Consider the following 16690-nt stretch of genomic DNA (forward strand, 5'->3'; position numbering starts at 1 on the left):
GGAGCGCAACAAAGTAGTAAAGCCAAACATTGTGTCCGAATCTTTTTCTTTTATTGAAATATTCATTGAGCAAATTCATTAAAAAATATTTACAGGAAGAGGGAGGAGTAATATGTCTCCTTACAATGATAGCACATCAGCAAACAAACAAACAAACAAAGTCTGCGCATTGGATTTTTAAGCACTTCTACCAAAACATGATCGGTATTCCAAACTATATTTGAATACATTTATTCATAATATATTTACAGAATACCTTAAGTGTGCAACATTCACACCTTGTATTCTATCAACATTTTGATAGAATACAATTCTAGACATTCTACTTGAATGTTCATTTACATTCTAGACTTTTCCAAAGCTGCTATAATGCTTCTAATCTTGAATTTTGTGGACAGTAACTGTCCTGACTTGCAGCATAATCTGTACAAATAGCCATTCTACAGTGGAGCATAAACCCAGAGGTCTACAGGCCCCTACAGAGGGGGATAAGTGCGTGCAACAGTTGGGCCAATGGATTGGGATGGGGGTAGGGGGCGCGTTAGTACACACATATTACGTTTAGAAATGTTGAAACTTCCGTACTGGACCAGTGTGAAAGGAAGATGGCTGTTAGAAGAGGTCTATAGGAGAACACTGGCTGCTAGCGTTAACATTCATCTCAATGAATTGTGATTGGTTACTCAGGTGACTGACAATTGAAGCTCAGGAACTAGATGAAGAGGTTCTTACAGGGCAAATGAAATGACACTGGTCATCACAGTTACAGATAAGGCTGAACAGGTCTTCACAAATCAGATTCCAGAATGTCTGTAATATTCGGCATTGTGTATCCAGCGCTGCAGCTACCGTTGAACATGACGTCTGCGGTCGAAGCAGGACCGCTCTGCTTCCGGTAATTGGCTGGCATGGGTGACGGGGCTTCGCTCGGCGTCTTCGCATTGAGAAGACTGGCGTCATCTTCGTCCTCTTCTCTGGTCCTACAAGCAGTGTCTTTTATAATACGGCCTTTTTTATACGAGACATTGGACAGGCCTCCTGCGTTCTCGTCGATGATGTTCAAATAGCGCAGAATAAAAACCACAGGCACAGGGAGGATGGCGGTCACCACCAGTGAGATGCAGACAGCCAGGCCCCAGGGCGGATAGCTGAGAGACTGTTCTTGAGCCTGACAACAGACACAGCAATTGGAGTATTCTGGCAAAGGTATAATTCCACTTTAATCCTGTGGTAAAACTGTGGATTGAAGGCCTTAGAACTGACCCAGGCTTAAAGGAATAGTTCACCCAAAAATGGATCAGTAATAAATTAATCGGTGATTTAAACTTAGTCTTAACTAGTTTGATGTTTACCAAAAAAATAAAATAAAAATAGAATGCGTATAGGTGAAATCATCTACAAAACAAACTCTGAACGGAGTCTGTATGTTCCTCTGAGTAAAACCTCAAAAGTATGGCTATATTTTGAGCTAAAAAAATGTTTCAGATTTACCCACCAGTTGCTGGTTCCATGCACTGTAGCTAGGTGGGGACAATCCCAGCTGAATGATGCTTGCGGCCAGAAGACCCAGCAGAAGCACTGGTGTGATGAACTTCCACATATAGTAATAGAAGCGGTATGGAGTGAAACCAAGCATGTCCTTCAGATCCTCAAAGAACCTGAGCGAACCCACGGGAGACAAATAGATTGCAGTTGCTTGTTTATTAGTTCATTAAATTGCAGCATAATTATGAACTCATTATATTAAGTTTTAAGATTTGATTGTATTAAGCTTTTGTAAATTATTATTATGATTGCTTATTTTTATTTAAATTGATTTCTTATGTAATGTAATTACATATAATTGTCTTTAATAATAAATATAATAACTGTCTTGTGAAAGCAATCTGTGATGTACAGACACACACACACACACACACACACACACACACACTCACATTATACAAGTAATATAATTATAACTAAATTTGTTTTTCTTAGGTTAGTTAACTGACAACAAATACTTCTCATAATATCAATCTCAATAATATACAAAATAAAGTCTGGATGGAATATGTTCCTCTAAACAAAACCACAAATGTCTTTCTGTTTTTTTTTAGCTCAAAAAATTTGAAAAAATTTTTTCACATATATTAAAATTTCAAATTGCATTTTGGCCTTTTTTTTCTGGGAGTTTCAATCAAGATGATTCAATTAGAGATATTATTAATAAATTAAAATTAGCATTTGTTACTATGAGTTTTTTTATTGCTTTTTTATGATCAATAAAGTATAATTATTTATTTGGTCTGGATATGACCATAACTTGAATTATTATTATTTATTACACTTCACAATAAATAATATTGATAGCAATATGACGCTCGTGTCACCAGAGGGCGCTGTAAACTCTCTAATAGAGTAACATACTTGTCGGTGCCATACACCCAGGCCACAGCAATGTTCTCCAGAAGAACCACGATGAGAAGAGGCAGTGTAGCGGAATAATCGTCAAACATGGCTACAAAGTAGTTCCCAGATCGCTGGACAAAGATTAAACCAATAAAGAAGGCAAGTACACAGCAACCAACTGGAAAGAAAGCAGAGAAAGTGTCGAATTAACTATAGGGGAAAAACTTGATCAAGTTTTCCTCAAAAATATTAAGCAGGGCAACTGTTTTTAATGTTGATGATAATAAGACGTTTAATGAGAACCAAATTAGAATGATTTTCAAGGATCATGTGACACTGAAGACTAAAGTAATGGCTGCTAAAAATTCAGCTTTGCCATCACAGGATTAAATAAAAATTTAAATACATTAAAATAAAGAAAAGCTTATTATAATTGTAATAATAATTCAGTATATTTCGCTTTATGCTGTATTTTTGATCAAATAAATGTAGCCTTGAACGTTTGAATTTTAGTGAAAACAGCTGTTTATATTGTTACTTTTCTTTGAGAATGTTCTTGTCTTGACTTACACCTCATATTAGTAGGTTATTTGATTATTGTTATTATTTATTTATATTTGCATAGACTCAGGTCATTGAAAATGCCTATCCACCACTGACCATAGCATTCCTCGTTGGTGAAGCCTTGTGATGACAGGAATAGTTCGGCTAAACTTAAAAATTCATGCAAGTCTAGAACAGGCTTCAGAGATCAAATAAAGATCTATTATATTCTGAAACTTAAACAGATATGAATTAAGGGATTCTGTCTTTTCTCCATATAGCAGTGTTTTTGACTGACCTGTGAGGTATTCCTTCCGTATTTTGAAGGTGTCCACAATGGGGGTGAGGATGCCCTGGATAGTGCCGAACATGCTGCCTAGCCCCAGATTGACCAACATAAGGAAGAACATGACGGACCAAAAAGGTGAGGCTGGGAAATGGGTCATGGCTTCAGTGAAGGCGATGAAGGCCAAGCCTGTCCCCTGCACTGCCTGTGAGAAGAAAGATAAAGGTAGGATTTTAGCATGAACCTATAAAAGCACAAATACCGTCGCACCTGAGTATAAGTCGCATCAGTCCAAAAATACGTCATGATGAGGTAAAAAACATATATTAGTCGCACTGGAGTATAAGTCGCATTTATTTAGAACCAAGAGAAAGCATTACCGTCTACATCCGCGAGAGGGCGCTCTATGTCTTCAGTGTAGACTACAGGGAACTGAGCAGGAGAGCGCCCTCTCGCGGCTGGAGACGGTAATGTTTTCTCTTGGTTCATGACTCTTAGTTCATTTCTCTCGGTTCATGTCAAATTAATTTTGATAAATAAGTCGCACCTGACTATAAGTCGCAGGTCCAGCTAAACTATGAAAAAAAGTGCGACTTATAGTCTGGAAAATACGGTATATATGAAGATAGTAAATCTTGATTGTTCAACACGTTTAAGTGTAAGGGTTTACCTAGAAACTAGCAGGAAGTGACAAAAATGAAAAGAAAAAAGAAAACACATCAAAGCAGCAGAAGTGACTGTGTAAAGAAAGAGCTTCATATTCTAGAAGACTACGGCAGTTGATGGTTCTGTGTGGTTTATCTCATTGTGGCAACACGTACCACATTTATTTCCATTTGTTTCATCATGAAGTGTTTCTTGATCACCCACACACCTCTTTCCATAACAACACAGACAGCAGCAAACCTCTGTGCCTTTAAAGCATTTTACATCTGTTTCTGGCCGTCAATTACAAACAAGGGTGTCTGTGATTAGGAAAGGAGAAATCTTCATGTATTTTTATTGCTTAAAATTTTATATATATATATAATTTTTGTCAGATTTGATGAAAGTTGTGAAGACTGGATGGGTTTTAAAAGAGCACATTTTTATTTAAACTGCTCTTTAGTGTTGCATTAAATTTAAAAACATGTGACCAGAGAGAGCGTGTAGCTGCCAGGGTTGAATCCCATGGAAAGTTTGTGTATATCAGTTGTCTCTTAGGTTTCCCCGAGGTGTATCAGTTCACTTTAAGCTCCTCCTCACCTTGTTCAGCTCTTCTTTGATATCGCAGCTGTCTAAGCCTAGGCGCGGGTAATCGTTTTCCATCACGCCCCGGATAATGCTGGTCATCTGCTGGTAGTCCTCAGGGCTAACATTACTAAGGTTAATATGGTGAGGGATCAAGCTTGGATTGATTTCTTTCCCAAGAAAATCAACGATCTTCTTTGTGTTCCTAAGATACATTAAAAAAGAAAATCAAATACTGGTTCTTTGGTCTGTATGAACTGCAAGTGTACAGTATTTTATTATTATTTTCAACATATTCTACTAAACTGCTCGTCATGCTTTATTTGCTTTAGAACTTACATTTCCACACATTTGGCATTCATGATGTTAGCTTTGAAGCCCAGAACGGCAAAAACGACCAGAGTGGCCAACACTGAGGTGAAGAAGTTAATGAAGGAGACCAGCACAGCGTCGAAGTGGCAGTTGTTGTCTCGCTTGTTGTAGCTGGAGAAGGCAATAACTCCACCGAAACCAAGGCCCAGGGCAAAAAAGACCTGCGTGGCAGCTTCACGCCACACTTTGGGTTCCAGCATGATTTCCAGCTGTAAAAAGATACTGTAGTTTATTGTTTGTCACATGCTAAATTGGATGCAATGATATGCTTTTCTCTTAAAATATCTGCAAACATCTGAAAATGTATTGGTCTTAATTTGTTAATTAATTTATTAATTTGTGTGCCACACCACAAATTTTAACATATAAACCTATTAAAGAAATGCCTACATATGAGATTATTATAAGAACTTAAACTTCATGAAAATTTGAAATGTTACCTTTGCAACTAAATGATATAAGTCGAAGTTAAAGCACTAAAATTACTGGAAATAAAAACTAAAACTGAACTAAAACTTAATTAAAGTAAACCTAAAGTTAAAAAAGAAAAGATAAAAAATGACAACAGCACATAAAAAATAAAAAAACAATTAACTAAAATTAAAATTAGCAATATAAATATCAAAACTAAAAAGTAAAATGGTATATACATTTGTAACACCATGACTTGCGGACTTTATGGAACATAAAATATGGTATTTTTTTTAGAGATATTTGAACAAAATATGATAGGCGAGTCATTTTCATTTTTGTGTAAAAATATAAATATAAACATACCTAATCAGCTTTTTCTAGATACTGAGTTGCATCAGTGCTAAAAATCTTCTTACATATGAAATATAATAAGAATAATGAAAAACATTTAATTAACAATTTAGTCTGTGTTGAGGGAAGAGTTAATTCACTTCTGTCGAGTCACATCACAAATGCATGCTGGGCTATTGTTACCATAGATACGTCCACTGGTCTCCACCGGACTGAGACGACGGATGCACATTGGAATTATTAATGTGTGATTACCATAATTCTCAATAAATTGGATTAATTGCTGCTGTAGGAACCAGAGCATGTAAATTAGTCTAATCATTGTGGTGATGTATCATCTGCTCATACATACACAGATCATGTCCTTTAGGTTCTTACCTTCGGTGTAAACATGTGGATGATGCCATCAATAGAACCCTTGAGCAGGAAAGCACGAGCCAGGAAACAAATAAGCACCACGTAGGGGAAGAGAGAGCTGAAGTACATCACCTGCAATTAGACATAACCGAACAGGTTATGAAAAGATGGCAAAGTAAAACATTAAACACAAAAATGACATTTGTAGTACTGCAATAATAACACAGAAAAGGCCAGTGTCTTCTGTTATGAATGACCATTTGCCTCTTTTTTTTTTTTGCTGTGCTAAATCCTTTACTTATATAGGGTGGAAATTTGCCCTCACTTGCTGACTTTGCTGACAGAGTCGACTGCCTTTTTTCACAGTGCATCGAATTGTAATTAGTTGTTCAAACTTTTACATTTGTTTAATTTTCATACCTTGACAATTCATAATTTTGCAAGTGTAGAAATCAGATCTGTTTTGTTCAAACAGTGTAGTGAAAACATTAGTTTGATCACAATACACATCTAATTTTTAATGTCTTCATGAAGAAAGATGCTTTTTTCTAAAGCCAGATGGTGTAGTTAGGCATCTATTAGCAGATGAGTGTAAATGAGTGAATTGATGTTATATATGCATGTTACATCCCAGATTACTAAAAAAAAACACGACCCAAACCTGACCTGGATAGACTGATTAGACTGAAACATATTTCCAATTTTATTTCATATTTCACATATTTTTTTTTTATGTTTCACAGTGAAGCTAAATGCATTAGATATCTTTTTGCTGCCTGTCCGGGCAGTATCTTGACAGTACAAGGATAGTCATCTACAGAATGAAGACGATAATGCTGATTTCAGTTTTTTTAATGTTTATCATGATGAAAACTTCTACCGGACAATGTTTATGATGACAAAGTAAACGGCGTTTTACACTCACATTTGTACATATGGCATTGGCAGACATTTTTATTTAAAGTGACTTACATTGCTTTGAGAGTATACATTTTATATACATATGTGTACATAGTCAGTCACATATTAATGTAAGTTTAACAAGCTCATTTGAGATAAAAAGCACTTTTTAAACAAAGTAAACAAAACAGCCTTTATAAAAGAATGACATAGATGATGGACATTATTGGCTTACTTTGATCTTGCTTTTACTGTATGACTATAATGCTGAAAATGCTACTGATTCATCTCTGATTCATCAAGGGTGGGCCAGTCATACAAAGCCTGAAGTTTTACCATCCCACAGCTGAGAAAATTAAAAGATACACTTTCGCTGTGGCTTCCCAAAAATGAAGCATCGAGAAGGACTTTACAAAGGTCCATTAAATTAATCAACCCCTTTTTCTGCAGACACACATCTAATGCTACAGTACAGTATCCTCAGTCACCAATAATTGTAATAGAGTATGGTTATTGGGTGCAGTGCCACAGAACTGTGAATGGGGATGGTGCACATAAAAACCATGGCAACCATTATTTCTATGCAATTTGTGCACACAAAATGACAAAAAGAAAAAAAAAGAGAATGGCACTGTGGGTGGGATTTTTTTTTTTTTTTTTTTTTTTTTTTTTTTGAGCAAAATGCGGTTTCTGGGAATTTTGAATGGGACATTGAATGAGACATTCTTTTGTGAGGTAAATCCCAGATTAGGCTTCAAAGACTGGCCTTATTCACTGCAGAGTATAGTATAGTATAGCCCTTACTGACTGAGGGGCCACGCATAAACAGTAGGAATTCATCTGATGTCACTTTAACTGGGAATGGATTAAATGTTTATAAGAAACCTTTATTATATCTATCATAAGCATACATCAATTTAGTGGACTCTGTAATGTAATTTTTATGTGGTTACTGAAATATTGTTTTCTTTTAACATATACTGTACGCTATAAAATATGTAAAAAGGATTCATAAAAAAAAATTACCCCCTATATCCATTCCCAGAAATTCAAATATGCTGAATTTTGTATCTCCCTCCAGCCATCACAAGATGCAGATAGGTTTGTTTCTTCATAGGAACAGATTTGAAGAAGGATTTGTAGAAATTTAGCTTTTAGCGTTTGGCATTACCATAGATGGATTTGTTTCTTACAAACTCACAGCTTTCACTTCACAAGACGTTAAGTGATGGATTGAAGCTGTGTGGATTACTTTTGGATTAAATTGATGCCTTTATCAGCTGTTTGAACTCTCATTCTGACGGAACCCATTCACTGCAGAAGATCCATTGGTGATCAAGTAATGTATGCTAAATTTCTAGAAATCTGTTTTGATAAAGAAACAAACTCATCTACTTTTGATTGCCTGAGGGTGAGTACATTTTAAGCCAATGTTCAATGTTGGGGGAACTATTCCTGTGGGGGGGTTTCAATTCTCACATTATTTGAGAAAACCTGAACATCATCTGTCTAAAGCGAACTTGTTCAAAAGCACACTGATGCCAGAGTACTGCTGCATCACGTTTCACAACATTACACAGGCATGGATCACATGAGAGGATGATGGTCCTCACTGAGATCGGAAGAATCAGCCTAAAGGTCAGTGTTTCCTTCTGTGTTGCTTTTAAGACATCCCTTGAGGACATCCCCAAAGGCAGACTTTCCTAAAACAAAAGACAAAAGACTTTTCTTACCTTGCCAGAAGACTGGATACCCTTCATCATAGCAAGACACACCATGGTCCAAGCAGCCAGCAGGCACAGAGTCATCCTCCAGTTAAGTCCTCCGCTCTCAGAGATGGAATCAGAGATGTCCAGGGCCACACGATACCAGTAGTACGTAGTGGCTGAACTTTTCTCACACTCTGGTTCGACATCTACAAAATATCATGAAACTTAACAATCCTGCACCGCATCACAAGATCGATCAGAAAAGTTGTTCAGTGCATTAAAATGTATTGTTTCATTCTAAATGGTAAAAGTATAATATCCTGTTATTCTTTAAGTTTTCTTACATGTATTAGTTTCGTTTTTGACCAGGGGACACTCGTTCCAAGGAAGAGGCTGCTGGAAGGAATGTGAGAAGTAGAAGAGACTCCAGCCGATGATGACGTTGTAGTAAAGAGCCACAAAAAAGCACACCTGCAATAAGAGGGGATGCAGTCAAATGTATGGGCTGCACCATCTACTCTAAATCTAAAAGTCTTTAAATGGTTTAATTAGTTGCCTTTCCCCTGTGCAAAGACAATATCCAACTTTGGCCATTTTGTTTTTTACAGTGCACTTATATAATGTTTGTCCTCATGAAAGCACTGATATTCACCAAACAGCTGGCGAAGCCGATGCCACCCAGACGTGGGCTGATGTAGTTCCACACCCCAATACTGCCCCTACGGATGCGCTGGCCCACTGCTAGCTCCAGAAAGAAGAGGGGAATGCCTATCACCACCAGCAGAATGAAGTAGGGAACCAGATACGCTCCTACAAAGAGAAGAATTTATGGTTATGGCTATTTATTTAGGAACCAAACTTCCACACTGGTATACAGAGGACATGAGCTATACAGTATGTCAGATACAGTATGTTCATGCGACAAGTGACAGTATGTAAATGCAATTAAAGCTATTACCCATCAAGATTAAACATTCTTCAAGGTCAGTGTTGGATTATTTTTAAAGATGTCAGATATCTTACCTAAACGAACAAAATTACTTTCATCTTGGTTTTATGCTTTTTCATTTATTATAATTAATTTGTTTTGATTATTTTTATAAAATGAAGTTATTAATATGGTTATTTATAATGTGAATCATGTAAATTTTTTCTGTGTCCAGTGTTATTTTAGTATTATTTACATAGTATTTGTTAATATTTTGAATAAACTATATTTTTATTTTTATTTAAGTTTTTAATTATTTTAGAACTTAAAACTTATCAAGGCAACATTTTTAATTGACTTTTTTAAAGTATTTTTGTTTTTCATCTTATATTTATATTCTATTTTATTTCAGGTTTATTTCAATTAAAGACACCCATTTTTTATAATATTATTTTTAGTTAACAGTTTAGTCTAATTTTTTTTACAAAATATGAATGGATGAGGTAACCGACTGTGATTGTTTGGAATTATTTTCTTCTCTTGAATTAATCTCTGTTTCAGAGAGCTCAAGAAGAAAGAGACTGTCCTTTTAAAACTGTTCAAGCATTGCCAGTGGCGCAGGGTAGAACATTCCTTCCCATTGCCTTATGGGGAACAACTTCAGTACAATAGCATTTACTGTAGGGCAGCTGCTCCTTCAACATGTTGCAGTCATGTGCTTTAACACACAAAAACCTACTGAGATTCACAGAAAATTATGATTTTAAATATCTTTATATTTAGAGACATCCAATTGGGAACATAAACTGAAGCGTTATTTATGAAAAGGGAATGACAGGTACTCATCAAAATGTTCTGTAAACTATAGTTTTTTTTTTTTTAAACATCTTGGTTTATACAATATATTTAAACCTGAGTTATTTTAGCATCACCAAGATATTATCATGGTTTTTATTATTATTTTGATATTCTGTTGTCAAGTTTAGTTCAAGTTTAAGTAATTTTGTTGTGTTTTTTTAGTAGTTGTTGATATATATGTATGTATACACACTGAGTTAAATGGAATTAAAATGAGAAATGTTTCTTTGCCAGCTAACTGAAATAAAAATATGTTTATATTTTATTTTATTTCAGCTAATTTTTATTTCAACTTTTTAATTTTTCAGTTTCATTGTTGGATAACTATAATAACATTACTTTGTTGGTTGCAAGCTTTAGAAAATGTCATGATCAATTTCATGTCATTTAGCATTGATTCCCTCTGTTATAGGGATGCAAACTCATCATGGGGGAAAAAGGTGACAAAGACGAACACCCCCCCTTCCTCAAAATAAAACCCTACATTTTTAAAATAATTATAATAATTTGAAGCCTTTATTATTATTTTCTAACTCTGTCAAAATTCACTTGAAATGTTCACTTTCATTCATGGAAAAAACTTTGTCTCCTGGTGGAAAAAAAAAAACTTAAAGACTTAACTTTAGTGTGTAAAGTTGCTATTTGAGCATAAACAATATCTGCAAAGTTGCAGCACTGAAAGTTCCATCCAAACGGTAAAGTTTTCTCTTGGTTCATCTCTCTTGGTTCAGGTCAAATTAATTTTGATAAATAAGTCGCACCTGACTATAAGTCGCAGGACCAGCCAAACTATGAAAAAAACTTTCAGTCCGGAAAATATGGTAACTAATTCTAATTTGTTTTAATTGATTGATATTGATTGAAATTTTGGTACTCTTACTCCAATTACTTTTTATGGTTTCAAAAGAAATGAGTTTATTAGCCAGAAGAATTTCCAGATGTAGTGATAAACCATCACTCCATTATGGTGTATTTTTGTTTGTGTTGACAAAAAATGTGTTTTTACATTTACATTTAGTCAACGCTTTTATTGCTGTTGTTTAGTTAAAACATGAATTCTGATACCCCATAATGTCAGTATGTATTTTCCTAGAAGACCTCTGGCCCTGAAAATACACTGATGAAACTTGAAAGAGGAAATGAAGGAGGAAATGCATAATGAGAACTTGAGGTGTCAGGCATATGTCTGACTTTAGGCTGTCAGTCTAAGCATGTGTCAATGAACTGAAACAGCTCACAGTTTCACTATTCTCCTTTCATATCTATCTGAATATTTGAGAACATTTGAGAGTGAAATTGTCTGCAGTTTCAGTTATATGTATATATATATTCATTTATTTATATATGTACTCAAGGTAAATTATTCAATTTTTATATGTATATAATCCATATATATTAACTTGATAATTTTTTATTAATTTCATTCATCATAACCTACCGCCACCATTTTTTTGGCACAAATAGGGGAACCTCCAGACGTTGCCCAGGCCCACTGAGAAGCCCACCTGGGCAAGGATGTACTGGAGCTTGCTGCTCCAGGCGGGCCTCTCCTCCTCTTCCTCTTCCTCTGAACCCTCCTCAACATCCCGCTCCTTATTCTGTGGAACATCTCCTACGAATAGAGAGCTCTTCTTGAAAGAGTCCTCACAGTTATCTTCATTGGAGAGCAAATCTTTGACAGATTCCGTTACTTCGTCATCGTCAATCTCTCTCTTGACCGCTTTGCTGTTTTTGGGCATTTGAAATTGTCTGTTTTGGCAATGGGTGAGGGAGATATTCTAGGAAGTCCTTTTCGGTAGGGCAGGTTGAGGTCAAACGTACAAAGGCAGGTCAGAGAGTGGGATTTATTCATAGATAGAGAAAACGTGTGGGTTGAGAAAATATTTATCTTCTCATTTTCACAATACAGGTTTCCTGTTAGATACAAAAGCAAAGAACAGAAACCAGACAGGTAAATCCGCCTGACATGATGCAATGTGTCAAAGATGCATGATTTGTAAAAATTATTTTCCCTAGACTCCATACCCATATCTTCAGCTTCAGGCAAAGTCAGGCATCAAAACAAAAATTAAATGTCCCTCAAGTCAACTGCACGATCATATTTCGCGTCTAAATAATTTAGCCCCTTTTAGGAGCACGAGGTCGGTTCATTTACATACGAACCCAAACAGAAAAGAGTGCTCCTTCTCTAGTCACAGCGCTCCAGAATAGCAGGTTTGGATGCCGGTTTCGCAATAGATGGATAGCAAAAAAGAAAATTATAGTAATTACGTTACTAAGTCGATAATTTGAGGCTGAGAAGCTCTGGTTTGTACATTGTACTGAGCCTTGAGTCGAGTGTACAAATGTGAATGATGCTGCGCGGCGCGCTCTCAGTCATGTGATAAATAGATTTTTTCAAGGCTGCTCTTTTTTATAATCCAGCCTCCAGCAGAACACATTTTGGCCTCTTCCTCAATTAATTTACCATAAAATCTCTTAAAATTAACTCGAAATTAGATCAAACATTTTGAAATTTAAAAAAGTCATTTTTAAGGAATCTAAATTCGCATAGGATTTAAAGAATATATTTTTTTATAAGCAAAACCCATTGTGTCTACATGTGTAGATCTTATTTAAATTCCGCTTATTATTGGGAATATTATTAGTTTTATAAACTGACTGAAAATAGGCTATCACGCTCACGATGATAGCAATGATTTCTTACGAAAGTAAGTTAATACAATATGCATTTGTAAAGAATATCATTTATCACCCCCCGCCTAAATGTACTGTGTGACCCATGTGCGAGGTTTCATCATACAGACTGCATGTGATTGCGCTGCCGTTCTCTCATCAGACCGTATGTTAAATCGGCACAATCGAATAGAAAATAATAATCTTACCTTACAACGAATCAAAAGGAAATGAGCTTAGGTTTTGAAATCTGCTGTTTCGATTTGTAGACGGTTTATATTCGATGGTTTGATCTTACAAGTGTGGCTCATATACAATCTGATGTGAATGTGATGCTGGAGCCGCAGATGCTCTACTGTCTGCTGTCTATCCGTATCGTCCGACCCACAGGAAATTGTAGAGAAAACTGACTTGAGTTCCCTGAAGAACAGAACTGAGCGTGTTCTATGTATTAACATAATATATTTTAATGCATATAATATGACAATATTGCATCGCATTTAGTATACATTTACATTTAATCTAAATCCCCCCCCCCCATCAAATAAAACGAGTGGTACACCCCACTATCGCCCACAAGCTGTTTTTTAGGGGTGTGCCTAGTCTGCCCAAGTCTGCCTACCGGTATCGTAACCTCGTGCTTGGAAATTTTACATCAGCTTTACAATAAATCTGAGTTAATGAAACAGGCTTATATAAGTCCAATAACGACGTAATGGGAACGCTGCAGTTTTGTCTGGATTCTTATTATGCCTTTGGTTATGCAAATTGTATAAACGTAAAAGTTGGAATGAAGCCTCCTCTACTCAGGAAATATATGCGCGTAAATTGCAATACTGGTTAAGCTGTAGAGAAAACAAAATTACTTAATTGCGACTTCTTAGTTTTAATTGATGGGCAATTGGTAATAGAAATAGATGTCATGTTCGTCGATTCCTTGTCTCACGTTGTAAACCCACATACCATTTTGTGAACAAATTTATAACCATACCTTTTATAAATTTTGCATTTTTTTGAAAAACATTTTGCGGACTAACGCTATTATTTTTTGCTCAATGAAACTTGCAGAAAGATCCAAAGACCCCCAGACCAATAAATGCATGCACTATTTTAAGTAAAACAAATGAATTCAAACAAACAAATAAATAAAAGTCCAATTTTCATAAAACTCAGTATACTATAGCAAGAACTTGAGGAAACCTGCAAGGTTTGATGCAGTTCAGCAAAAGGGTGGCGCTATAACAGTGACATTTTAAATGATATAGACAGAGTTGCAGGACTGAAGCAGGATATTTATCAGAAAAGAAAAAAATAGCAACTTTAGCTTTGTGGGAAAGAGCTTTACCAAAAAAAAAGCAATTTTGGAAGGTGTCTGCATAGATCAATAGGCCTACTTGCAGAAGATTTGTTTCTTCAGTCATTTTTTAAAGATTTTTAGTGACTCCTACATTGAGTGTGAAGGTTCTGGAAGCTAAAAGTGACTCAGGTAATGGGAAAACATGGCCGTTTGTGACGTGATTGTACTTTTCTTATAGCTGGAGGTGATCATAATGCCAGATGTACCAGGAAGAGTGTACTTGATGTTGCATTGCACTCAGCACATTGTGATGAATCACAGGAGCATTGGTGATAAGGCTTAATCCTTGACATCGTTAGATTAAAAAAAAAAAAAAAAACTATTCTGCAGACATCTCAACTGACTAGTAGAACTAAAGGGATAAAATATTGAAAATATCAATATTGGAATCATGCTTTACATGCATATACATTAATTATACATCTCCCAGTGGCTCTTGTCCGGGCATTATTTTGAAAATGTTTCCAGTATGTGATGATAACAAACACACAAGTGAGTCACAGATGGCAGGTTGTTCTACCTAACTGTTAAATAGTTAATGTCCTAACTACGCCATGAATAAGGTAACACAATGCTTTGCTGCTTTCACAAGTTTTTCTCTATTTATTCTTTACACCGATACCAGATGGTAAATTTGTTGATCTGGTTACTTGTGGATAAATCAAAATACAATGGAGGAGTTTAATTAATTAACTTATCATTATGATAATGAATAGTATTCAGCTCTAGATTTTTTTTTACAAAGTGACAATGTACAATACATAAACATACTTGAAATTAAAGCACCTGAAGAGTGCTCATTTGACTGAAATAAGTGACAATTATATGTATGAACAACATAATGTAAAAGCCCTTTGATTTGATTTTAAGTAGCTTAAATATGCATCTGAATTAAGAAAAAAATGATATAGTCCTGGACTGAATGAGTGTCTAGCAATCACAAGACTGTAGGAGGCTTTTCACAGGAGCCTTGAGTGAATCAGTATTTAATATAGTCTGACACTTTTCACATAGCATTGCTGAGACCCACCCATGCTGTAGTTGCTTTTATTCTGATTAAAAATGTGTATTCTACTCTTTCCCCTCAATTTTTTCTATCTCCCTTTATCTTTGTCTCCCTCTGTCCAGTAACTTTTTGTCATATCTTAACTGTCCATATTCTAAATTAATGGAAATAATGTGGGAATCGGAGTGGACAGTGGTGCCTTCACAAGTTCTTGGAGATGTTTGACAATGAGGGGATTATTTTCAGTGTGGTCCTAAGTCTTCTTTCTTAGGAAAATTGGCCTGTGTCATTGGGTTCAATTTAGTCATGGAAAGGGTTGGGATTGAGACTGAAAGAATACAAAAATACCTGGAAAACTTTAATATTCACATATGAAATGGAACATGGAAATTGTAGTGACAAGGTTAGGGCACACGTCCAAAAGAAGAAGAAAAAAGACAATTTTGGTTAACAAATACAATTATAAATTCTTGCAAACATGAATATTAGTCATTCAAAGTAATAGGTGTTAATGTGAACAAAAAGTAATTATCTCCAGATTGAGCAGTATCAAATTTATTGAGAAGCCACAATTTATACTCATAATTTTGTCAATTCAATTGAATGTTCTTTTGCCCAGTTCTGCAGTGTGTAGGGAGGTGGGAAGCATTTTACAGCAGATAAAAATGCTACTAATAATAATTAGCTTTTTGCAATACAGACATCATATATTACACCACTAAAACATAAAGAACTGATATTTTAGTATAATTAAGATACTATTGTATTTTTATTAATATTTTGAATTCATTTTTATATTTGTTTTAATTTTTGTTGTGTTTTTGACATGTTTATTAGTTTGTAATTATATTGTTTTATATTTTATTTTATTATTTGATTTGATTTCAGTTAATGTTTGTTTTATTATTTTAAGTACCAAAACTCTTTATGGGTTTAGATTAATCTTTAATAATTCTGATTTTAAAAAATATGGGTCATTTTGCCATTTTAACTTATTAAAATGGATGTTAATGTCACACTACGGTGCAGGAAGGAACACGGAGCCGAGGATAATCTGAAAAATCTTTATTAATCCAACACAGTGGTAAATCCAACATGGAAGACAAGAAGAAGACACACTCATGGAACTGATAAACCCAACAAAACTGAACTGAAAGGTCATAGCTTATAAAGACAGGTTAATGAGGGAGCTAAGGAGACAGACCTGGGAACTAAGGAGACACATCTGGGAACTAATCAACAATCAAGCAGAGACAGAAACTGGGGAACAAGGAAAAACACACACAGACAAGTCCATAGTTCTGACATTTCA

General features: G+C 35.3%; 1 protein-coding gene across 1 annotated transcript; it reads right to left on the reverse strand.

The window, feature by feature from the left end:
- Positions 1–34: 34 nt before the first annotated feature.
- On the reverse strand, positions 35–13390 carry LOC127934720 (sodium-dependent neutral amino acid transporter B(0)AT2-like). Its single transcript, XM_052532286.1, has 12 exons — positions 13225–13390; positions 11778–12253; positions 9206–9363; positions 8898–9024; positions 8578–8759; positions 5966–6076; positions 4790–5031; positions 4466–4655; positions 3233–3425; positions 2410–2569; positions 1496–1658; positions 35–1168 (listed from the first exon to the last, which is right to left on the reverse strand). The coding sequence occupies exons 2-12, from the start codon at positions 12076–12078 to the stop codon at positions 788–790; spliced, it is 2208 nt and encodes a 735-aa protein (XP_052388246.1). The 5' UTR covers positions 12079–12253; positions 13225–13390; the 3' UTR covers positions 35–787.
- Between the last annotated feature and the right edge of the window lie 3300 nt (positions 13391–16690).

The sequence above is a fragment of the Carassius gibelio genome, chromosome A18 (assembly GCF_023724105.1).
Source record: "Carassius gibelio isolate Cgi1373 ecotype wild population from Czech Republic chromosome A18, carGib1.2-hapl.c, whole genome shotgun sequence".
NCBI classification, from domain to species: domain Eukaryota; kingdom Metazoa; phylum Chordata; class Actinopteri; order Cypriniformes; family Cyprinidae; genus Carassius; species Carassius gibelio.